The sequence below is a fragment of the Hermetia illucens genome, chromosome 3 (assembly GCF_905115235.1).
Source record: "Hermetia illucens chromosome 3, iHerIll2.2.curated.20191125, whole genome shotgun sequence".
In the NCBI taxonomy this organism is placed as follows: domain Eukaryota; kingdom Metazoa; phylum Arthropoda; class Insecta; order Diptera; family Stratiomyidae; genus Hermetia; species Hermetia illucens.
The window spans coordinates 117,773,800-117,799,129 of NC_051851.1; the positions used below are offsets into that span (position 1 = coordinate 117,773,800).

Genomic DNA, 25,330 nt, shown 5'->3' on the forward strand with positions numbered 1-25,330 from the left:
CAGTTCGGATGGCGTGGACAGGAAAAAGTGCCTGCCTGATTTCTTCCATCTTCGCTGCTTTTATAGAACAGGATGACCAATGGGAACCGAGTTTATTGGAAAGTAGCTTATACTTGAGGCCCCATGGCTCTCCTTCTGCTCCAACATTTCAGAAATTAAACAAGCCGGGAAACCGGGAGCTGGACGCTTCAGGTATGAAAGGTTTTTTGTATTTCTTTTATAAAACATTTGAGTGAACGTTTGTCCCGTTAATGCCTAACACGTAATGTATGTGAGAATATCCACTTTCGTGTGATAGTGGCATTCAAAGTTTTGAATTTGCACTAAAGCGGAAATTTTGACCTATTATAACTTTGTTAGTAATAGTGCGATTTCCACCAAACTTGGCAGGATCATGCTCCATGTTATGCTTACATCGCTGCAATTTCGTGAGTCTAGGATGAACTTAAGACAAGAATTATTAACTTTATTTGAACAGATATCGGTAAAACAAAATAATGAGCCCCAAAGTAGAGACGAGGAAAATCATGAATGAGCTGCTGTCTACCTTGGTGAAGTTGGTTCTGGCACTGTACCGACAGCTTGTGTTTTCCATTACGACAAAATTTTCTGATTCCAATTCGTTCTTTTTCTTTTTATAAATTGCTCTTTGCACATTTAGATTCAAATGATGTGATCACCTTTTAAATCACAAACAAATAGAAACGTTGATATACATAAATAGATATTTCAGCAATTTTTTCTGGTATTATGAGTCTTATCGATTTTTATGTTTCTTTGAGGCTTTTTGTGAGTTACTATGAACGGATAATTTATAATATTATTGTAAATTTGAATCTTTTGACTTAGTTGAAGCTTAATGTGATAATGAGGTAAAGATAGTTATTTCTGAGGTTATAATAATATTATCATCATTATCATCAACGGCGCAACAATCGGTATCCGGTCTAGGCTTGCCTTAATAAGGAACTCTAGACACCCCGGTATTGCGCCGAGCTCCACCAATTCGATATCTCTAAAAGTTGTCTGGCGTCCTGACCTACGCCATCGTTCCATCTCAGGCAGGGTCTGCCTCGTCTTCTTTTTCTACCATAGATATTGCCCTTATAGACTTTGCGGGCCTGATCATCCTCATTCATACGGATTAAGTGACCAGTCACCGCATCCTGTTGAGCCGTATTTTATCCACAACTAGACGGTCGTGGTAACGCTAATAGATTTCGTCGTTATGCAGGCTATGGAATCGTCCATCCTCATGTAGGGGCCCAAAAATTATTCGCAAGGTTATTCACTGGAACGCGGCCAAGAGTTCGCAATTTTTCTTGCTAAGAAGTCTCAAAGTTGTAGTCTCCTATCTTCATTGTTTTCGTTTGACCACTGCGATTCGATGTTGTTCGTTCTTTTGGTTCTGGCGCTGACGTTGCCACCATATACTTCGTCTTGCCTTCATTAATGTGCAGCCCAAGATGTCGCGCCGCCTGTTCGACCTGGATGAAGGTAGACTACATCTCGGGTTGTTCTTCCCGTGATGTCGATGTCGTCCGCGTAGGCCAGTAGTTGGGTGGACTTGCAGAGGATGGGGCCTCTCGCATTTACATCAGAATCACTTTCTCCAGAGACAAGGCGAAGAGGACGCATGATAGAGCATCCTCTTGTCTTAGACTGTTGTTGATGTTGAATGGTCTCGAGAGTGGTCCTGCTGCTTTTATTTGACCTTGCACATTGGTCAGGGTCAATAATAATATTATGCCTAAATATTTTCCACATGTTGATAAAAATCATACTTCAAGTCGACATCATGAAACCCGATGCAAAACATTTCCACAACAAGAAAACTTCTCACATAGTCACACGGTTTGATATGAAACAGTTTCCAACATCATCAAATAATATTATTAGAAAGCAAGCAATTTTATGAATCTGTATTCCACTGGTTCAAATAATTGAAAAAGTCGAAAGCTTTAGAAAAAAATTCCTCAAGTATGTTGTCTGTTGTTGCAATACCCCATTTGTTTTCTAAATGGCTGAGTCCTCACCAACCACCTATGCGTCATCGTCCGCGGTTACCTGAAATGTGCGTCATTTACCGATTGGAACAGGCAAAACTACAGTAACTGCAGGTGCACCGATAAATAACTTTACAGAGAGATCGTCAAGCCCCGCGGTTTTACTCCGTTTAAATGCATTGATGACCGAAATGATATCTTTTCTGCTTGGAGAACAGTCCGTATCCCCATGTTACAGTGACTAATCATTTCATCCGCAAGATGAGGAACCTCACCGGATATGATACGGTTAAGAACCGTGGTGAAGTGTTCTTTTCACTTCTTCAGTTGATCGTCATCGTGGGTGAGAAGTCGACCGTTGGTGCTATTCACAGGACCATCGAAGAAATTGCGACCACGCTATACGCTTCTGAAATCATTGGGTTCTACGGCATCCCTGACTAACCCAATAACAAATTCTTACTTGTCACGGCGCACACTATGCTGACCTTCTCGAGATTCCGCTTGGAATCGGAGTTCGAGTTCATCATGCCCGCCATCACTCGCAGTGGTCAATAGAGCTTTTGACCACTTCCATTCATCGATCCGTTTCTATGATTGCAGAGTCGGCGAGATGACACCCCTGCGAGACGAGAAGGATGAACTATGTAGCATCCGAGAAAAAATCATTTTTGAAGGCAGCCCAATGTTCATCGATCTTCTTAGGCGGGTTACTCAGTATATCTGTCGTAGGTAGCTCTCCCATTGTTGAACGATAGTTGGATCATACAAGCGGTCGATATTGAACTTAGGGGGTCGCAGCTCCCCAACCCCGAGAGAAGTGACGGATGTAACATAAGCGACCATCAGATAGTGTTCCCTTTCAAAGCCGGGTGCTGAGCTTTTTACCAGGAAAAAAACACTCCTATAGGGCAAATTTGATGTGCTAATGGAAAGTCGCGAGTGCCGCAGGAATAATTGAAACCGATAAATTTCTACAAGAAATATACCTTGCTTGGTGGAAAGACAGGCAAATAATGCTTTCAAGGTCTTTTGAAATAGTTAAAAGCTGTTGGGAATTTCTGCTATATCGGTCCATGTGTGCAAATTTTCTCAAAAAATGGCTTCTATTTATACTTTTTGAAAACCGATTTCGTTTATCACATCAAATGGTGTCTAAGGGTTTGTTCTTTCATTGTGATTTGTAATCTAGATTTGAACATGAAATAATTTTCGTTGGTTTTTTTCTATTTGATATTTGAATTACGAATTATTCTGTCTTTCATATAGATAGCTATCTATCTAAAGGAAAGAGGTCTAAAATACAAGGAATGGAATTCTTTTTAAAAAGAATTTCTTCATAGTATTTGTATCTATATTAACGATTTTAACTTGTGTACATTATTAAGCTTTCAGAGTATTGTGTTAAATTTTCACTTAAATTTTGAGAATTAAGCCAGTGCTAATAATGAGAACCGTGTAATAAGTTTTTCTTGGATTTTAACGAAGGAATTAACAAAATATTAATTTTTGGTAAAGGTGCAAACATAAAATTTGCGAAAAAATGCTCTCTATGAAACAGAACCTGATTTATTTAAGACCATAATGGTGCACACTTTAAAAGGCAATATTGTCAACACTGCACTTCCCCGTAATTGTTACGCTGATTTGACTCAGGTACTCATTCCTAGCTGAGCCGACTAGTTTTTGTAATCCAGTCACGATACAAATCACTCTGCCACCAGTGAAATTTGAATTGAATACGGATAAGCCCTAAATAATGTTTAAAATTAATTAAGCACTGTCTCCTTTTCATTGTCTTTTTTCACAATTCTTTCTTTGTAAAACTTTGACTTTCAGTTCTTAAATGGTGTTCACTTTTTTATTTTTCAGTTTTGCGATGTCACAATATGCGTGGAAGGAGGTGAAATCACAGCCCATAAGACAGTCCTATCATCAAGTAGTCCCTATTTTGATGCTCTCTTTGGGGGTAAAGAAAAATCAGTCATTGTGAAAACACGGATTGTAAAACTATTCGTTAAAAACTCTTCCCCACCAGAAAATTTTCGTGAACGCAAATATGAACGAATTGAATTGCATCACGACACAAACTTTGAGATTATGTCCAAAATTATTGACTACATTTATACAGGGAAAATTCGTATTAGTTTAAATGATGCTTCTATACTCCTCAAGAACTTTGACTATCTGCAAATGCGAGATGCAACTTTAAAATGTGTAGAATATTTACTACAGAATGTTAACCACGACAACTGCATTCAATTGTTCATCTTGGCAGGTTGGTAAACTTAGATTTGTATAAAGGAATAGAATACTCTAACGGACCTATTTTTTAGGGGAGCTAATGGGAAATGGGGTATTGCAAAACGCTGCTATCACCTACATTGGGAACTACTTGACGGAAATTAGTAGCAGCGCTAAGTTTAAGACTCTTGATCGAACAAAGGTTGATGCCTATTTGATGAGAAAAACATTTAAGTAGATTGACAATTTGGTTTGATCGTTTTGCAGCTTGAATCAATTGTGGCAGAGATAGAGCAGTCGAAGGCGGACGCGATATTTACCGCGATCATGAACTGGATCAAGTATGATATTCCAAACCGGAGTGAAGATGTGGAAGCTTTGTTAAAATATGTATCAATTAAGCATTTATCACTGCAAAACATACGAAATAATATTTTAGCGGACGATTTCTTGAATAGCAACCCCTCGGGCTGCAAGTGGCTTGTGTCGTCTTTTTTACGCAACAGTTCTTCGTTTATCCTTGGACGAAAGAATTCTTTGTTGTATATTTCTTCACTGGGAGTGGATAGTATGAATTACGAATTTGACGTCCATTCACGGATATTAGTGAAGCAAACCGCCAGACCCTTTCTATTTCGTTGCGCCACAATGAAACTGAATGACTTGATTTACGCGGTCGGAGGGGAGAAAGATAATCAAGTGGCTGACTTCGGTCTCACATATGACATGCGTCATAAATCGTGGGCTCCATTCAGCTGCCCCTTGAACAGAACATCATGCGGTGTTTGTACTTTGGATGATAAGTTGTATGCAATATGTGGACTGAACGCAAATGGCAGGAAGTTATTCTCTTGTCTGAGCTATGACGCGGAACTTGATCGTTGGACGAATTTGCAAGATATGAAAAATGCACGACGCTATCCGGGAGCAGCAACTTACTGTAAATATAACCTTCTTCAATGTAGAATATTTGTGTTCTACCATTTGTCAAATGCTTATAATTTCTTTCAGATTCGTCTATTTATGCACTTGGCGGCTATAACGGAAATGCTTCCGGAACAGTTGTTGAAAGATATGATCCGAGGGAGGGTGTTTGGCAAGATATCGTCAAAGTAAAATCGAAAGGTTGTTGCAGTGCTGCCTTCTTGTCGAATTCCATTTATTGTTTGGAGTATGATACTGAAGAGCTTATCAGCTTTGATCCAAGGTCATTGAAGTTCAATGTGGTTAAAGAACGGTGGGTACAGATACACATTTTACTTATTTTTTATATTAATGATCAATTTTCTAGAGCGGGATTATATATCACAGCCTTAGATGGCTATCTGTACTCTGTGCACAAAGATGGGATTTCCCAATACGATCCTCATTTGTCAGTGTGGGAGGAGATACTATGCCATCCCTTGGCCGACTCTCCTGTCATCACCGGCTGAAACTAGGCCAATATTTACTGAAATGACGATCCCTGAAATATAATTTTTTAGGAAGTGTACATATCTAAAGACTGAATAGTTTCAATTTAAGTAATTACCAAAGGTGGAAATTAAGTAAAGTGTATAAGATTTAAGTGTTGGAGAATTTGCTGTACTGTCAAGACGAACTGCATGTTATATTTTTATCTTTTATTTTGACGCTGAGAGATTATTTATGCATTATGCGAGTATAACGCATAGGTGTTTATGAATGTTGATCTTTATATCTTCGAGTTCTTTTGCAAGATACTGAAATAAAATGATTTTATATGGAATGTTTATGTGTGTTTTCTTACAATATTACATTTTTTCCCCTACCCTATGGTGAGACATTTCGAGCGGAACATTTTTTGTAAGCTGAAATAGGCTCTGTTGGCTGCCAACAACCGTGAGCGGATTTCATCATCGTAGCTGTTATCGGTTGTGATTTTCGACCTAAGGAGAAATTATCGACTGTCTCGAAGTTGTAGTTTCCTATTTTTATTCGTCTCGTTTGACCAGTGCGGTTTGATGTTGTTGGTTGGTTGGTTTTTGGTGTTGATTTTGCTATCACATATTTCACCCTTCATTGCGTTCATTGATGTGCCAAGATCTCGAGCCGCCTGCTCAATCGGGATGAAGGTAGTTTGTACGTCTCGGGTCGTTTTTCCTATGTTGTGTCGATATTGTCAGCATAAGCCAGTAGCTGGGTGGACTTAAAGGGGATCATGTGCTCGTATTTACCTCAGCACCACGGATCACTTTTTCCACGGCTAGGTTAAAGAGATCGCATGATAAGGCATCCCCTTGTGTTAGACCGTTGTTTATGTCGAATGGTCTCGAGATATCCTGGTGCCTATATCTGGCCTGGCACTTTTGCCAGGGTCAGCCTAGTCAGTTTTATCAATTTCGTCGGAATAGCGAATTCTCTCATAGCCGTGTAAAGTTTTACCCTGGCTTCCATATTCCAACAGTTTTTCCATCGAGAAAATCTGATCTATGCTTATTTGCCTGGAGTGAAGGTCCTTTGGTATGGGCCAATGATGTTCTGTGCGTATGGGGCTATCCGATCTAGCAAGACAGCGACGAATATCGTATAGATGGTACTCAGCAATGCGATAGCTCTACAATTGCTGCACTGTGTGATATCTCCCTTTTATGTATGGTACAGATAATAGCTCGTTGCCAGTCGTCAGGCATTGATTCGCTGTCCCACACTTTGAGCATAAGTTGATGAAACGCTTGGTGTAATTGGTCGCCTTCATATTTAACCAATTCGGCTGTAATTCCATCGCTTCCTTGTGACTTTTTTTTAAGCCGATGAATTGCATGAACTTTTTCTTCTATACTTGGTGGTGGTAGTATTTGTCCGTCGTCTTCAGTTGGCGGGACTTACAACTTGAGGTGTATAAGGTTTCATCCTGCTGACTGGTGGTGACTGCTGGTGAGACTTGCGTGCCTGGTGCGGTTGCTCACTGTACTTTTAAAGTTCATCGACCTGTTGGTTCTCCCAGGCTTCCTTTTTCCGTCTGTGAAGTCGCTTCTCCGCTCGACCGAGTTCGTAATAAGTATCTGCGTGTGCCCATGTCTTTTGAGAATGCAATATTACTCAGTATGCGGCATTCTTTCATTCCATTGCTAACTTACATTCATCGTAGTACCAGCCGTCTCGCCATTTTAAGATTTAGTGAGAAATAAATCCTTATTAGAATTGAGTCTTTGTCTGTCTGGCACACGCGATTTATTCGGAAACGGCTAGAACGGTTGTCACGAAAATTGGTGAGAGCGTGTGGTCTGTGAATCGCTTTAAATACACCAAGTGGCGCCATTTTGGGTTAAATTTAACGGGGGCTCCGCATACATGCGAAAGGAGGGAGTAATACTTTGTTTCCTGGAATGTGGCCATGTGGTGTATCCAATGAAAGGGCTCAGTTTGTACTTTTCGAAACTGGTCTCATATTTGATCTCGGGTGAAAGTCAAAATATGACCCTCAAAAAGTGTAACCGGTTACGTTTTCAAAACTTATCCAAACGCAATCTGTAGAAAGTCACAGTGGGGTATCTAAACGAAATCTAGGCTTCAAAGAAAGTTTCGATGTAATATAATATATAAGCATATTTTAGATATTTAGCCGGAAACCTCCTTTAGGTTCACGCTAGCAATACAAAATTTAGCACTTGGATAAGGGATAACATAAGGCATAACTTTGGTATGTTCGGAGGAAATCCAACTATATATTTCAGCTCTGGCCAAGCTCTGGTCAATAAGCCGTATTTGCGCTCAATATAATTCGTAGTCATGTTGTGTTCTGCGAATAGTCATAAACCAGACCACTCCAGATAAGAAAAATGAAACGACAACGACAAATAGAGATAAATTTGAGACGCGAGAATCAATTTTCTGATTAGGCTTAAAATGCGTATGAGCAGAAAGATGCATCTTAATGAGTCGACGCGATAACGTATTTCAGATAATTCTAATAAGCGTTTCATTTTTCTTATCTAGTCAATAGTTCAAAGGTTGATCTTAAGATAATGTTGTCCACATATAAGGACACCAAAAAGACATGGAACGAGCAGTTGAGTTGTTAGAGTTGAGTGTTAGAGTTGAGTTTGTCGAAACAAATAAAATTATATTAATAAGTAAATCGTGCGTTTTCATTTTCAAGGAAACATATATCTGAATTATATAAAGGAGCACTAAACATTTGCGAGCCGCTTCGGTCACGCTGCTCCCAGGGCAGAGGTGAGGTAGCGTCTGAGGATTTGCCTTTGCCCTGGTAAGAAACCGTAAAGCCGTCATCGCCTGATATTTTTTTAATATTAACAAACATTTTATGTGAATTTCATGCATTCTAAAACATGTATGACATCATGATAACATATCAATTCCTCAATACCACACAAAGTGAGCTCACATGAAGAAGGGAGATCGCAGGGCAATTATTCCACACAGACATATGTATGTATTTATATGTATATGTAAATTAAGCTTTGGGGCACAGTAGATCTACTGTAGGCAGTACCCTTACTAAAATGACCCCACTTGCGAATGTGCTCGCAGAAGCTTATCTGTACACATCAGAGACGCTAAACAAGGAAAAGGCATAATCTTCGTCAAATCGTATTGGTAAGAGAGAGATCGGTGAGCTTTTGCTATTCTGGTACAACGGCGTGCTCACCCATATAGCAAAAAGTTGTTTCACGTATTCACTTATACATAAACAAAAACTTGCCAATCTTACCAAAACATTGGCAAGTCCGAGCGGTATGTCAAACACAGCTGATCGGATTTTCGTTACATCTCGCTCATGTTCAAAGGCAAAACAATTTGAAATCGTGTGTACTCACACTGATTTCCCCCCTTGAGGGGCAAGGGGGAGTGTGGTAGCTGTCTAGTATCTAACTGTGCTTTGGGGTATTGCTTAAGTTAGATAGGTAGTAAGTTGTATTGAATTTATATACATACATATAGAATAGAGTATTCGATAATAGGCAATGTTTGTTTAGCGTGAGCATAATATCTACGTCTGTAATATGTACTTATTTCTTGTAGTTTGAAAAAATATGAATTAATATTTCGCCATATACAAGTGGAAAAATGTGCGTAGCAAGTTTCTCACATAAAATGAATATAAAACCAGCCAGCGCCAGCTTCCGGTATTCCGACTTGTTCCACAACTGAGGCCAAGTATGTTTGTGGCCGTATCAATGGTAACATTCTTCAGGTGATTGTGAAGATCATTTGTTGATGCTTCATCTCCGGGATCTCTGTTGACTGCGGCATCCATTTCCCCTTTATAGGTGTTCCAGAGGGATGTGCTGTGGATGGCTTCAGTATTCACTCTCACCTGATTGCCAGAGGGGATTGTAGGCGGTGTTGTAACTCGACCACAGAGCACTATGCCAACGATATAGTGATACGAGTGTAGATTGCCCCCCCCCCCCCCCCCCCCCCCCTATATGCTCTAACATTCATCGAGGCTGAGAGGTGGCGGCGTCCGATTAGCACGTGGATAATTTGGTTGAAAGTGGTCCCGTCTGGAGTGCCCCATGTATGTTTGTGGACCGCTTCCGCGTAAACTAGATATTTGTAACAACCATTTCGTGTGATACCGCCAAATTAATAATCCGCAGTCCGTAATTATTGGTATCTTTATGTAAGCTATGGGGGCTGACGTATCGCTTGAACACGGGCTTCGTCCTTACATGACTGTTAAAATGTCCATGTATGATTCTGATATCATACCTAGGACAGGCTTTAAGGGTTCGTTCTAATGCCTCGTAGAAGGTGTGGTTGCTCCCCGTACTTTTCGAGTTCGCAGACCTGTTGGGTCTTCCAGGCTTCCTTTTTTGGTCAGTGAAGTCGCTTCTCCGATCGCCGGAATTCATGATAAGTTTCCGCGCATGCCCGCGTCCTTTGAGAATGCAACATTACTCGGCATGGAGCATTCTTCCGTTCTATTGCTAGCTTACATTCATCCCGTATTTATGATAACGTTCTTAAGGTGATTGAGAAGATGATTGTTTGATGTTTCATCTCCAGGATCTCTGTTGACTGCGGTTATTGCGGTATCCATTTCCCTCTTATAGGTGTTGAGGAGGGCTGTGTTGTGGATGGCTTCTGTGTTAACTCTCACCTGATTGTCACAGGGGATTCTGGGCGGTGTTGATATTCGAGCTCGGAGCAGCATGCCAACGAGATAGTGATCCGAGTTTATATTGGCCCCCCTATATGTTCTGAAATTTATCAAGGCTGAGAGGTGGCAGCGTTCGATCAACACGTGGTCAATTTGGTTGAAAGTGGTCCCATCTGGAGAGGCCCACGTATGTTTGTGGACCGCTTTCAGCGCAAACCAGGTACTTCCAACAACCATTTCGTGTAACACTGCTAATAATAAAGGAATAATCCGCAGTCCATTATCATTTGTATTTTGATGTAAGCTATGGGAGCCAACGTATCGCCTGAATACGGGCTCCGTCCCAACTTGACTGTTAAAATCCCCAAGTATGATTTTGATATCATATCTGGGACAGGCTTTGAGGGTTCGTTCTACTGCCTCGTGGAAGGTATCCTTCTCCGACTCTGTAGGCTCCTCTGTAGGGGCGTGAACGTTAATGAGGCTTATATTTCTAAATTTTTCTCGCGAGCGCAGAGTGAATAGCTTTCGCTTTTTTGGCTGACTAAGAAACCTACCCCGAGCGCATGATCTACTGAATGATCACTATAATATATGGTGTAGTGGCTCTTCTCCAGGAAACCGGTCCCTGTCCAGTGCATCTCTTGCAACGTTATTACATCAGCCTTATATTGGGATAGGGTATAGACTAGCTGCAGCTTCGATCTGTACAGGAAGCGCACGTTCCATGAGAAAATGCGGGTTTAGAGAAAGTAGTTTCACCGGGCCAATTGGCATATAATAATAATAATAATAATAATAATAATAATAATCGTTGGCGCAACAATCCATATTGGATCAGGGCCTTGAAGTGTGTCAGAGCACTTCATTCAAGACCGTGACGGTACACTACAGTATATTGTAGGAGACACAGTACACAGTCGGTTGGCACGCAGTATAAATGAGGTCATGAGTCGGCCGGAGGAATTTCCACCTTTCCTCACTGCGGGAATTACCTACCTTATCCCTAAGAAGGACACGGTGCAGGACCCCGCAGACACAAGACCGATCACTTGCTTACCAACCCTCTACAAATTCATCACGTCCATTATTAGTGGAAGGATCAATGCGCACCTCGAGACCAACAACATTCTGTCCGAGGAGCAGAAGGGCTGCCGAGTTGGGTCAAGGGGTTGCAAAGAGCAACTCATTATCGACTCGGTAGTTGTAGGACAAGCAACTAGAAGCCAAAGAAACCTCTTCAGTTGCTATATCGATTATGCCAAGGCTTTTGATAGCGTTCTGCATACCTGGCTAATCGACATCCTACATCTGTATCGCATTGATCCGAAACTAATAAAGTTTTTGGCGACAGTCATGGAAGGGTGGCATACCACCTTGTCAGTCCGTACATCTGAGGGTGTTAATACCTCAGAGCCCATCCGTATTCGGAGGGGCATCTTCCAGGGGGATTCATTGAGTCCTCTTTGGTTTTGTATGGCACTGAACCCCCTTTCATGGCTACTGAATGATGCTAGAGGGCATGGTTTTGCAATAAAATATGGCCTACGTGCTAAGTGCGAACTGACACACTTGATGTACCTAGATGACATCAAGCTGTATGCTGGTACTGACGACCATCTTAGAAGTCTGTTGCGAATAATAGACATGTTCAGCCGTGATATTCGGATGGAGTTTGGATTAGACAAATGTCGAATCCAAGCCATTCGCAAAGGTCATCACGAGCCGCATGACGGACATAGCATTGGTGACCTCCACATCGAAGCTATGACCGAGACAGACTTCTACAAGTACCTAGGAATTCTGCAAGGAACCCATGCTCGAGTTGGTGATCTGAAGGAAGCTCTGCTGTCCGAATTCCTGCGTCGTGTAAAGCTGGTGCTGAAATCGCATCTCTCGGGGAAGAATAAAATAAGCGCATTGAATGTATTCGTTATCCCTTCACTGGCTTATGCATTCGGAATATTGCCGTGGACGAAGACCGACCTGGAAAACGTCCAGCGGCGGATACGGACAACTATGTCCAAATTCCGAATGCATCACCCAAAGTCTGCCGTGGAGCGGATGAACCTGCCTCGTGACATCGGAGGTAGGGGCGTGGTTGACGTGGCGGCACAACATCATCGCCAAGTCGACTCGCTGCGCGCTTATTTTTACAGTAAAGAGCAGGCGAGCCCCTTGCATGCGGCTGTCTGTAAGGCAGACTGTGGACTGACTCCACTTAACTTGAAGGATCGATCTTTCAATCCTCTGAGTGGGGTGAAGTCGGACCAGGAGCGGATCGAGGAATGGAAGTCGAAGGCAATGCACGGTAAACACGTGAATTGTCTTTGGCAGCCATTTGTCGATTTGCATCTGTCGAACAGATGGCTGTGTGCTGGGGAGCTCTTTGCTGAGACGGAGGGGTTCATGTGTGCCATTCAGGATGGCGTGGTCGCCACCCGAGCTTATAAAAAGCTCATCATGAAAGAACGGGTGGAGAACGACCAGTGCAGAATGTGTGGTTCGGCGTTAGAGACGTTGGACCATCTCATTTCTGGCTGTACTGTTATGGCACCGGTGCAATACATCACCAGGCATAATGCTGTATGTAAGGTTATCCATCAAAACCTTGCATATAAGCATGGGCTGATCACGGGAACATGTCCGGTTTACCGATATGAGCCGCAAGCAGTACTTGATAGTTCTGCTTACAGCATGTATTGGGACCGGCAAGTTCTGACTGATCGCCATACCGCACACAACAAGCCTGACGTACTGCTAGTTGACAAGACGGGTCGCTCCGCGTATATTATTGATGTTGCTATCCCCCATAATAGCAACATTGAACGGAAATACGTGGAGAAGAAGGTGAACTATGAGCCATTGGCTCGGGAAATCAAAGAAATTTGGCGTCTCGAGCGGGTGGTTGTAGTTCCCATAATATTGTCAGCTACAGGTATTGTACCTAAATCCCTGACGGCTTCCCTTGATGTCCTGGGACTTTCGCACAGTCTGGTTCAAACCATGCAGAAGTACACCATTCTGCATACGTGCTCGATGTTGCGGGGGGTACTCGACGGATTCTCCCACTGACCTACCACCGGCCACCACCACCAGTGCCCCTTTAGTTTTTAAGTAGGTAGGATCGTCCGAGCCTAAATGCTTGGCACTTAGTGCTAGTATTAGGTAAAATCCGGCATCTGCCGAGATTGTGATAACTCGGAAAATAATAATCGTTGGCGCAACAATCCATATTGGATCAGGGCCTTGAAGTGTGTCAGAGCACTTCATTCAAGACCGTGACGGTACACTACAGTATATTGTAGGAGACAATGTGGTCAGCATTGCGCTCGCCCGAGATTATTACCCTGGTTTTACTCAGGTACTCATTCGCAGCTGAGTCGACTGGTATCTGACGTCCAATCACGATACAAATCCCACTGCCACTAGCGAGATTTGAACCACGACCTTCCGTACGACAGCCTTGCGCTCTAACCACTCAGCTATCCAATTGACATATCCCTTGAAAAAAAAACCCAACTCGGAACGCTGTTTTATTAATATTAGTTCAAAAGCCAAATTCTCAAAAGCGGAAAAGAAAATGGGACGATTTGCTCACACTTTATGTCACTTTACTGGGCGAGTAGTTTTTATCTTCGTGAAAGTGTACGAAATAATCAGTTTTCAACAGAAAGGAGGGAAAATGTTACGCGGTTATGTGAAAGGACAATCCGACAATTTACCTTACGTTCTGGCAGTAATGGTAACAAGCTGTACAGCAACTTCTGGCAAGTAAAAGGTCGCCGAAACAAAAGGTGTAAAAATGGAAAAGTCAATATGTTGGTTAATGCATATTTTTTACACTATATAATACTTATAATTAAAATAATAGTGTCGAAATGTTGACGCCAATATCGGAGTCCACCGATTGATAAAGTAAACAGATAAAGTAACTCACAAGTCCGATCGAATGTTTGCAAGTATGAAATGAATGAAAAAAAATCGTAGATAGCTTTACTTAATACTTTTTGTACTTTAAAATTAAATACATTGGAAAGTATACAAATAGAAAACATAGTCAAATTTCATCTAAAGCTTTTTAAAAAATACAAAAAAAAAGAATACATAAAAAATGGCGCTCCATCAGTTTTGTGGCTTTGTTTTAAATTTAGTGTAATCTGTATTAATATTTTGTATGTTTGCCTTTTGTGTTTCATACTGCTTCTATGAATTAAACAATTGGATAAATTTTATTCCACTCTGTAGCAGCACGAGTATAAATTTGCATCCAAATTCCTTGGGGGGCTGGATTAACTACTATTTTGCATTTTAGCTGTTGCCAAAGGGGCTTGGTCGGATTTAAACGTGGCTATTGTGGTGGCCAGTCGGACCATTGAAAGGACTGACTTTGTAGCAACGTTTTCATCGCCCTAGCAGAATGCTTCATCGTGCATGCATTATCGTGTTGGAATATAATATCCATAGCATTTTTTCCTCAATTCAAACTACTGTTTAGAATAGCAATGTAGACCTCCGTAGTCATGCTTCCGCATATCCTCCCACACATACCGACGCACTGTGACATCATGCAATCCCACATCATCATATTGCCTTTAGCGCAACAATCCATATTGATCAGAGCTCATTGCGCTCGCCCAAGATTATTACCCTGATTGATTTAGGTACTCATTCACAGGGATCTGGGTATCCAACGTCACATCACGATACAAGTCGCAATGCCACCAGTGAGGTTTGAACCGCGACCTTCCGTATGACAGCTTTCTGCTCTAACCACTCACATTGAACTTAAGCGTTTCCTTAATAATATGTGGTGTCAATTTTTCTCCTGTACCGCGCCATTCACGTCTGTTCGAACTCAACCTATTTATCATATTTTTGTTTCATCTGAAAAGACATTGTTCCAGTCCTCTATAATAAAATGGCTGCACATTTTCACGAAGCTATACTTTAGTTTCCGAAAGCGTTTGATCAAGAGCAGTTTTTTAACCTTTGCGGGGCTCCGTAAACCACTCTTCCTTCGAACTCTACCCAGTTTTTCTACATTAATATTAATATTATCGATCTTTTGTACACCATGGTAACGGTTTTTTTTCCTGCTTGCGGTGTTGCATCCAAATTTTCGTTTATGATGGTTGCTAATTGATATACCTAACTGTACGGAAATTTGACGTCCTCCAATTCTTTCTAATTTCCTCAATCAAATCTAAATTTATCGTTTTTACCGTAAATGAACATGCAGCAATCGCAAAAACAACTCTTGTTGAGTCAAAAAATTTTGAGAAATTTCCAAAGAAAGTTTTGAGCCAAAAAAAGAAAGAAGTTTTGCAAAATACACATGAAATTTTGACTAATTAGTCACATATTTCAAAGCCATACAACTGATCAAATATACGGTTTTAATTTGGACAAGAATTCGTCACCATTTTTATAAACTCAATCTATTTCAAGTCTAGAGCACAAACGGTAATAGTCTAAGCTAAAAATGTGCCTGGAGGTATTTTGTTTTGTAAATCCAGTAACGTTTAAAAAGCTTAAATATTTAAATTTAATAAGAATTGCATGCAATTTTGAAGATCTTCTTCAACTGAAGCGCAAACAAGTCGGGAAACCGGAAGCTTGATGCTTCAGATATGAAAGGTTTTGTGTATTTCTTATATAAGACATTTGAGTGTGCATTTGCCCCATTAGTACGTAGCACATGCATATATTATGTGAGAGTAACCACTTTTGGGTGATATTGAATTTTTATAGTCTTGAATTTGCAAAGAAAGGACAACTTTGACCTATTATAACTTTGTTAGTAATAGTGTGATTTCCACCAAACTTGGTAGAATCATGCTCTATGTTATAGTCTACATTACAATACATTTCCTGGTAATAGGATGAGCTTAAGAGGGCTTTGCAGCCAATTATTGAAAATTATAGTAATATACTATTGTTAACTTTATTTGAAAGGATATCGGTATTTCGGAGCCTAGGCACCATTTAGTGGCGGCCTCTTGATTTTTTCAGATTTTTCGGTTGAGTAGTTTCTGAGGATGAGCCCGTTAAAGAAATCATCACTTCCAACCCATCGAACTTCCCACTTATGCAACAAATGTTAAAACTAAGACCGGCTTCGGAAAGTACTACCCGAGACCTTTCATTTGACCCCACATGACTATATTTGTTGAAAAAAAAATTACACACCCCTTTTGCATGGAGAGAGGAGTTTATAAAATGTTAACTAATATCTATGTGATCCGCACAACAATATAAACCTGACTGTAAAGAAAGTGGATTTCAGCTTGCGATCTGTTTTTAATGAACATTTTCCTTCGGGACAGCTATAGAAATGATTTCCGTTGTTAGTGAAAATAAGGCGGGGTGTCTATTATATATAAGAAGGGTGTTTCCTCCAGCATTCTAAATGAATGAGAAGCGGATTTGTGGAAACAGTGCAGACTGCACAAAATTATTATTTGGGAAGGCTATCAAAGACATTTCTGTTTCGCACCAGAGGGTAAATAGAAAAGACGTTTCCGTTTTAGTCAGTAGTTTGTTTGCGGATGTTACATTAGCTTGTAATTTTATGGAGAACACTCAGATGGGTTTTCTGGCAATGATGATTGTTGCCGATCATTCAAAATCCAACTACCCTATATGTCAAGCGTTAACTCTAAATAGCCTCAATCACAATCTCCCATTACCATAACAATATCACAATTTAAGGAATTCTACTGAACTGGATTCAGTTTTTCAATTAGGCTTCCTTCTCCTTTGTATCAGAAGATTCCGTTTATGCAAAGCACTGCGAATTGTGATACTTCTTCGTATTAACCGCCTTTAGTATCTTGTTTTTTTCATTGTTCTAATTTTTTTATATTTTTTTTTGTTCTTGTTGTTATCAAATTAGATTAGTCGAAAATCCGAACTTGGAGTGAAAATCATTGGGGGCTGGAGTGAAAATATATTATCCCTTCTTGAAATTCTATTCCGGTCCCAAGAAAACTCCGGGCCCGGGAGAATCAACTTTTTCTACTCACCTCAGACCTAGTTAGTCTTATAAATTTAGTCGGGAAACGTCATTCTCTCATGGTCGTGTACAGCTTTACCTTGGTTATGTTATCATACGGCCTTCAAGCTGATGTAAAGATAATGGAACTGTTGGTCAAAAGTTTTCCCATCGCTTGCTATATCCACTGCTGGTTGAAATGTTTGACATGTGGGTTGGTAGCCACGATGGATTATAAAACCTGGGAAGCGCCTGACGAACCAACACCAATAGTTCTACTACAAAATTCTATCTCCACTTCCACATGGTGATCGGTGGGACTACTTTCGTAATGGAAAACTGTAGACGAACAAGTTGAATGTGAGTCTCCCCCGGAACAAATTCGATGATGAATATTAACAATGGCAATGCACTTTCAGAGAATCGCGCATAGGCTTATCCTGAGCTTGGCCGGGTGGAGAAGTGACTTCACAGACAGAAAAGGAAAGCCTGGGAGAAACAAAAAAAGTTATTGAACTCGAGAAGCACAGGGCGCATCCGCAATAAGTCAGTAGAGTGAAGCCTTATACACCTCGATGCTCATCCTGCCGAGATAAAGGGGGGACATATGATTTCTCACCGTATGGGCATATTGAAGCGATAGTTTGAGCACTAAGATGAACTGCTCAACAGCCAAAATAACGGGCAAATGCAGCGACCTCCAATAGGAGAAGAAACAATCCTTGTAATTCATTGGCTCGAAAGCCACAAGTTGCTAGGAGTCGGTGGAATTACAGCCGAACTGGTTAAATATGGAGGTGACCAACTACACCAAACGGGTCATCAACTGATGCTCAAGGTGTGGGAAAACGAATCAATGCCTGACGACTGGTAAGGAATCTTTGAAATAGTAAAAACTTGTTTTTCCTATTCGCTGGTGTTAATTTATCTAAGTCTAAGATTTGTTGGGACTAATGAAGGGAACAAGTGGTTCCTGAAATATCGGTATTTGCAAGACCAATAAGTTCACACTAGCGAATAGGGGAAACAAATGTTTGTTATTTCAAATAATTTGATTGCTAGAAATACCGCGTAATTACACTCAAAGAAGTATTATTTGTCTCATACAAAGGGGATATTTCGCAGAGCAACAATTATAGAGAAATTGATAAGACTGGCTAACCTGAACCTGACCAGTGTGCCAAGAATTTTGGACCCCCTAGATGCGGTATGGGTGAGAATAATCCAGCCTGGAAAGTTTATAAAGGCAATATCTATGGTAGAAAAAGAAGACGTGGAAGACCCTGCCTGAGGTGGAGCGGTGGCATAGGCTAGGATGCCAGACAGCTTTTATGAATATGAAATTGGTCGAACTCGGTACAAAACCGGGATGTCTAGAGTTCCTTATTAAGGCATGCCTAGAGCGGATTCCTGTTGTTACGCCGTTGATCTCTTGGACTGAGTAGTAGAATTTGTTGGTCTTTATTATTCATCTCTGAAGTTCTTGTTTTTCGCTCCCTATGCTTATCCCTACGCTGCCCAGGTTACAAACATTGTGAAAGGGTTCCGAAAAAAGCTGTCTTTTCTGTTAGCCAAAGATTTCAAAAAGCAAGGAGAAAGGTAAGGGTATTTCTTAGTCGAGCTTTGAGGAACAGGTTGCCTGAAGATACACTCCCCCATGGGGCGTAAAAGTGATATTCACTAAAAGCCTGGGAAACTCATTTACATGGACGCAAAAAAGTTCGTTCAATTAGTCTGACTTTCTTTCTTCTAGTTGTATTGGAAAGATTTGTAGATCGCTTTATAAGGAATTTCTCGAAAACCACGTCGAAGGCCTCCTTGATACTCGCTTTCTCCAACTTCTTGCGGAAATACAAGTTGTAAGTCCAGGTCAAGGAGTATTACAACTGAATAGCACTAAGCACTAACGAAAATTTCTGATATAGAGGAGAGTGATGATTTGTATGTGCAACTAAAAGCAGTTCAGGTCAGCAGTCTGAATGCCAATTTGGGTTTTCATGATACCTAGCTCGGGTATATGATGGAGACGAATTGTTTTGTCAACGATGGAAATTTTTTTGTTTTATGTAACTTTCACTTCACAAGGTCTGCCACAAGATCAGTTAGATTTTGACTGACCGACTACGCACTAATCGGATTGACCATATCGCGATTAGCAATGGATCTAAAAGGTATGAATGTGTGTAATAAAACGGGTAATATCCTCAGGCTTGAAGAGGACTATCATTGGAGGATTTGCTTTTGCATCGCTATTTCATCTGCCCGCAGGGGAGCAGAGTGTCGAGATCTCAAGCTAAATGCGGATTGACTCCTTGATCCGAAGATACTAGCGAAAGTTGCCGTGAAGCATTTTGATATTCAAATGACCCATCAAGATTGAAGTACCACCTTTAAAAAGCATCTTTTAGATTAAAGTCAGTATCTCCTATAAAAACTCCTTCCCTTCTACATAGCAAGTTTTTGTTGGTGTTTAACGCTATACTACTGATAATTTTGGACCAAAATCTCGCAATTAGTATCCAGCCAGCCAGGCGGTTGTCAGCCTAATCAGGTGAAGTAGCGGAATTGCCCCAATAAATTGAATACACAAAGTAGAAAGGAAGATCGGTAACGGTTTCGTCCGGGATAGAGGCAATTCATTAGACGTGCTTTACCTCTACCCTGGAGATAGCGTGACCGAAAGTGGTAACAGATAGAAATCGCTCCTTTTTATGTAATCGGAAAACACGACTAGGGTGCGAATTATATCTAACTTATAACCGCCAGTACTTTAAGCCTAAGCCAGCCTAAAGCTACATTTTTGTTTGGTATGTGAGGGATCCTAAGCCCACATCTACTTGATATTGGATCGGACTCTTATCATGCCCAAAACGAGTAGTCTGTAGAAGATCTGGTCCGGTCTAACATTAAAGAGCTTTTCATTGAGGACAACCTCCTCCGCAGTGTTGAAAGGTTTGCAGAAATCGCCAATTCCCTCCCTCCCACTTCTGAGTCCTGTTCTCCCGGGGGGTGTACTTCCAAGAAAGTCTGCAAAGACTCAACTTAGGAGTCTGTAAAAGTTCCATCCGGTTTTCTAAGAGAGAGTCCAACTTGGCCGACACATCTCTCCACTCTGCGCAGCCTAGAAATATCTCTTTGACCTTCCAGTTCCTCATAGTATGCTCTAAAGGAGTTTCGGTTCGAACTTTTTACGAGCTTATTGTATTCCCGCTGTGACTTCGGAAAGTTTAACCAGCCTTCCCTCTTATTGCTTTTACAAGCATGATTCAGAATTCGTCTACTTATTTTCTTGAGCTTTCCAGAAAGAATTTTGTTTGAGGATGGACGAAGGAGCATTTTACATCTGCGAATCGTTTCGGTCACGCTGCTCCCAGGGCAGAGATGAGGCAGTGTCTGACGAGTTGTTTCTGCCCTGGTACCAAACCTTGAAGCCGTCTTCTCTTTTTTATTTTGAAGCTTGGTTGTTAAACACAAACGAGGGGTCCGTGGACCAAAAAAGAGAGAGTAAGTTGCTCCTCATTTGGTCCGGTCCAACATCGAGTGGATGCGAGCTTAAGGTCCCATACTCTTCAAACAAAATAGTAATTTGAAGCCTTTGTAATTCTAAATCTGTCCAGATTCAAGATGGGCTGATTTTTTAATACCAAAAGTACTACCTTTTGAAGTTCATTACCTCAGTACTTTTCTTCATTTTTCAGTACGTTTTTAGTTGAATAGGTACTTTTCATTAGTTTTCAACAGAAACCGAGAGGAATTTAACATTTGACAATAACACGTTTAGATAATGACAAAATGATCGAAAAGTTGAACTGGTAATATCCGTGAAATAGGGTAAAATCTCCGTGAATTCGCAAAAGCAAAGTAGCGGTTTCTGTGAATGCAGCCCTCCACGTTATCAAAGGTATAAAGTAACCCACTAACTTGGAAATTGGAACGATCCATTGCGGGAGCTGGGAATTCGCAAAATACGCGATGTCAGTGATATAAACTAGATCTAAATTTTTATATATAATATATTCAAAAAGCCCACGGACCCTCTTCCCGCCCAACCGGACCGAGGGGCGACCAACCTAAGGATGGGCTGAAGGCAACATCCAAAGGCCCGCATCACAGCGATGATGCGTTTTAACGCAAAGTGTGTGCGACCATGCGAAAATGTATTACTACATCCCGATTGTCGCAAACACTTCAGCCAATGACGCGGAGGATCTACACTACAGAGACATGGATCTTATATTGAAGACAGTGCGGATCAAGACTGAAACCCATTAGGTCAGATTGTTACCGGACAGGACTCTTCGGACTATAGCACAGGTTGCAAGGATAACTGCTTTTTGCATCTCCATGTATAGTCCAGCCCTAAGATCGAGCGTTTTCAGCGCTTTATGTAAGTTCTGCGGGACTAATCCCGTCGCTGAAATTATTACTGGGACTACTTGGATCTTTTGTAGTCTCCAAGTCTGCTTCATATCGTCTGCCAAGGGGCCGTAGTTCCGGATTTTTTCGTGCTGTTTTTCAACAGTGTTCCGGTCCAACGGTACGGCTATATCGATTATAAAGCACGCTCGTTCTTCCTTCAGAAGCAGAACTAGATCGGGTCTGTTATGATTAACACTGTGGTCGGTGGCAATAGTGTGATCCCACAGTAGTTTGACCCGATCATTTTCCAAGATTCTCTGCGGAGTATACTTATAGTAAGGATGGTAGGTTGCCACTAAGTTATACTTCAACGCAAGGTTTTGATGGAGAATCTTGTAGACGGAGTTATGACGATTGGTGTACTCGGTACCGCTCAACATCCTGCACGCAGATGTTATGTGCTGGATGGTCTCCTCTTCACAGTTGCATAATCTACAACTGGAGTTGGTGATTGAGGAGTCATGAAGAATGTACCGTTTATAATTTTTTGTTGGGAGCGAAGCACCCTGAATTGAAGTTAGCAATGCTTCGGTCTCATAGAAAAAAGTACACCATTTGTCAACCATTTGTTGGAGGCTTCGATGTCAATGCCTGACAACAACAAATTTTTTATATGACCTCCGTGAATGGGTTTCTCTTTCCACATGTCGATCTTCGGTTGGACTGAAGTAACATTCGACATGGGATCCCATTCTCTGCTTCTCAAGTTCAAAGGAGATAATTTATTATCTGCCATGACGGTAGCCTGATGTATTTGGCTAGAGGATTGTTTCTCATAGAAAAACTCACGAAGAGAATGCACTTGATTGTAGTGCAACGTTTTTAAATCAAGTACCCCCCTTCCTCCCTGATGACGTGGGATAGTGATCCTCAATTTTTCGGCAGCTCTATTGTGTATGTTGTTGTTTGCAAGAACTACCCTTACCCGTCTATTGACAGATTCTAAATCAGTATTACTCCACTGTATCACACCGAAAGTGTATAGAAGGACGGGAATGGCAAAGGTGTTGATTGCCATGATTTTATTTTTCCCGTACAGCTCAGTTTTAAGGACAAGGTCCAGACGCCGCTCAAATTCCCCCAGCAACTTAGATTTAGTTATTGCCACAGCAGGTGTTGTTGCTTGCAATATGCCGAGGTATTTGTAGACGTAGTCCGAATCCATGCCCTCAATTCGGATGTTATTTTGGCTGTATCCTTCGTTGTCTGCGTGTTTTCCCCGAACAATTGTTTTTATGCGACATTTCTCCAAACCCAACTGCATGCCGATATCCCTGCTGAACTGGATGGTGATGTCCAGCAAGGAGCGAAGTTGGTTCTCGTCTTTGGCATACAATTTGATGTCGTCAATGTACATTAAATGGCTTAATGTACATTTCGACAATATGCCATGCTTGACTTGGAACCCGTATTTGCTTTCATGCAAAAGATGGGATAGCGGATTCAAAGCCAAACAAAACCACAGTGGGCTTAGAGAGTCGCCTTGGAAAATGCCACGCCTGATTGGTATCTCTCCTGATGTTTGCGAAGATACCGATAGCTTCGTGCTCCAATTTTTCATTACTGTTCTCAGTAGAAGAACGACATTCGGGTTAATTTTATACAAGCGTAACACTTGTAGTAACCACGAATGTGACATGGAGTCAAAGGCTGATTTATAATCGATGTAGGCTGTCGAGATGTTTCGTTTTTGGTGGACAGCCTGCTTTACAGCTACCGTATCGATTATAAGCTGTTCTTTGCAGCCTCGGGAGCCTTTTGCGCATCCTTTCTGCTCCTCAGCTATCAATTTATGAACATCAAGATGTTTTGAGATGTTCGCGCACAGAACTGAAGTGAAGACCTTGTAGATGGTAGGAAGACAAGTAATTGGTCGACATTTTGAAGGGCAAGAGACACCCTGTTCCTTGGGGATGAGGAAAGTTATCCCCTTGGTGAAAAATGGTGGAACTAAATCAGGATCGGCAATCATCTGATTAAATTGATTTGCCAATATCCTGTGAGTGCTCTTGAACCGCTTCAGCCAGAAGTTGTGAATCTTGTCAACTCCTGGCGCCTTCCAGTTACCTGTTACCAGTTACGTCAGGCATGGTCATTTCGGGGAGGGCCTCACATGAACGCATAAGGTGTGGGAGCCACGCTGCTTCTAAATTGCAACGGCTGGATTCGCTCCAAACACTTCTCCAGAAGTCTTCTCCCTGATCGAAATTGAGGTTACTTTCCCTATCTGAGCTGGTGAGACTTTTGTAGAATCCCTGTTGGTTCTGGAAGAACAAGGTGTTGTCTGTCCTTCGCTGAAAGCTTTTCTGATACCTACGGATGCGATTGGAGCATACCGCAAGTTTCTGCTTCAACACCTCGAGGATTTCTTCGATTGGCATATCATTGGACAGATGGTAGCTTCCAATGATGTTCGCAACGCATCTGTGCACTCTTGGCGATGGATTTCCAAGGAGTGCTTGCGTCACACGACCAATCTCCTTTCTCAACTTTTCGACTCTTTTGTTGAGTCGAAACACCCAGAACGGTAAAGTCCTTCTGCGCATACTTCTGTTATTCGCTCTAAGATGCTGGTTATGGAGACGAATAACCGTGGCAGCTGCAACGTAGATCAGGCTGTGAACCTCTGTAACAGTAATCTCGCTAGCGAAACGATCAGCCAAAATTCTGTCAACGGCAGCAATGATGTTAGTAGTTGCCGAAGTAAACTTCAGTTTTGGGATCTTTGGCCTAGCGTCTGGGAGAATCTCAGCATACTCTGTGAATGCGACCTGGAATGCGGTCAAAGCCTCATTATAAATTGGGTCGACATCCCCAGTTACTAAGCTTCTCCTGACTACTGGATTCATGGAGTGCCTTACAGGTGGAGTACTTGTGTTACTCCTTTGACTAGTTCGGTAATTTGATGACTCCAGCCCGAGCTCAAGTGAAACCTCTTGGAAGATTTGTTGCCTAGTTGGTAAGGCAACTCGGTTGTTATTCACTATCACCCGGTACTGGTTGACGACGTTCTGTTCCGAAACATGACTTAGCTCCGGAAATCGGGTTATGAACGCGTCATGTAGTCGATGTCTGTACCCTGATGGATTCCGTTCCAAATCCGTGACACGGTAATAGGCGCGGACGATAAATTCGTTGAGTTGGTTCGTCCAAACCATACGACGCCTAGGTCTCCCGTCCCTGGTGGTTGACGGCATAACCGCCAAAACATCCAAGGGCGAAGAGCCGCTCTGATGTTGTTGAACGACCCTTAACCGTGTTGGGTACTGTCTTCGTGCCCCTAGGGTCCCATTAAGAGAATTTAAATTGTTTTCCCCACTTTTGTTCCCACGAGTATTGGGGAAGCAGTCAACCCTGCAACAGAGCCCCAATGTTGCAATGCCCCATGGTTACCTCCAAAGCTGGGGAGGGTATTTGGAGGGGAGCCGCTGAAATACAGTGTAACGTCACTGCAATTCATCCGATAGGCGCGTCGATCCCTTCACCCCGGATTACGGATTTGTTAAGGAGGTTTACTCCCCTGAACGGGAAGAATCGGTAAGGGAGGACGAACACAAAGGGAAACGTTCTGCT

General features: G+C 41.7%; 1 protein-coding gene across 3 annotated transcripts in view; it reads left to right on the forward strand.

Annotated features, from left to right (window-relative positions):
- The window catches only part of LOC119651010 (kelch-like protein 12), a 15,614-nt gene extending 9,613 nt beyond the window's left edge, over positions 1-6,001 (forward strand). For 2 of the 3 annotated variants that reach the window (XM_038054301.1, XM_038054299.1), the window contains exons 2-6: positions 3,879-4,284; positions 4,343-4,452; positions 4,518-5,190; positions 5,262-5,487; positions 5,542-6,001. In XM_038054301.1, coding sequence (XP_037910229.1) covers positions 3,879-4,284; positions 4,343-4,452; positions 4,518-5,190; positions 5,262-5,487; positions 5,542-5,683 — 1,557 coding nt within the window. In that variant the 3' untranslated portion in view covers positions 5,684-6,001. The remainder of the gene's footprint in view (positions 1-3,878; positions 4,285-4,342; positions 4,453-4,517; positions 5,191-5,261; positions 5,488-5,541) is intronic. The other variant, XM_038054300.1, reaches the window with a different exon arrangement.
- Positions 6,002-25,330: the final 19,329 nt, after the last annotated feature.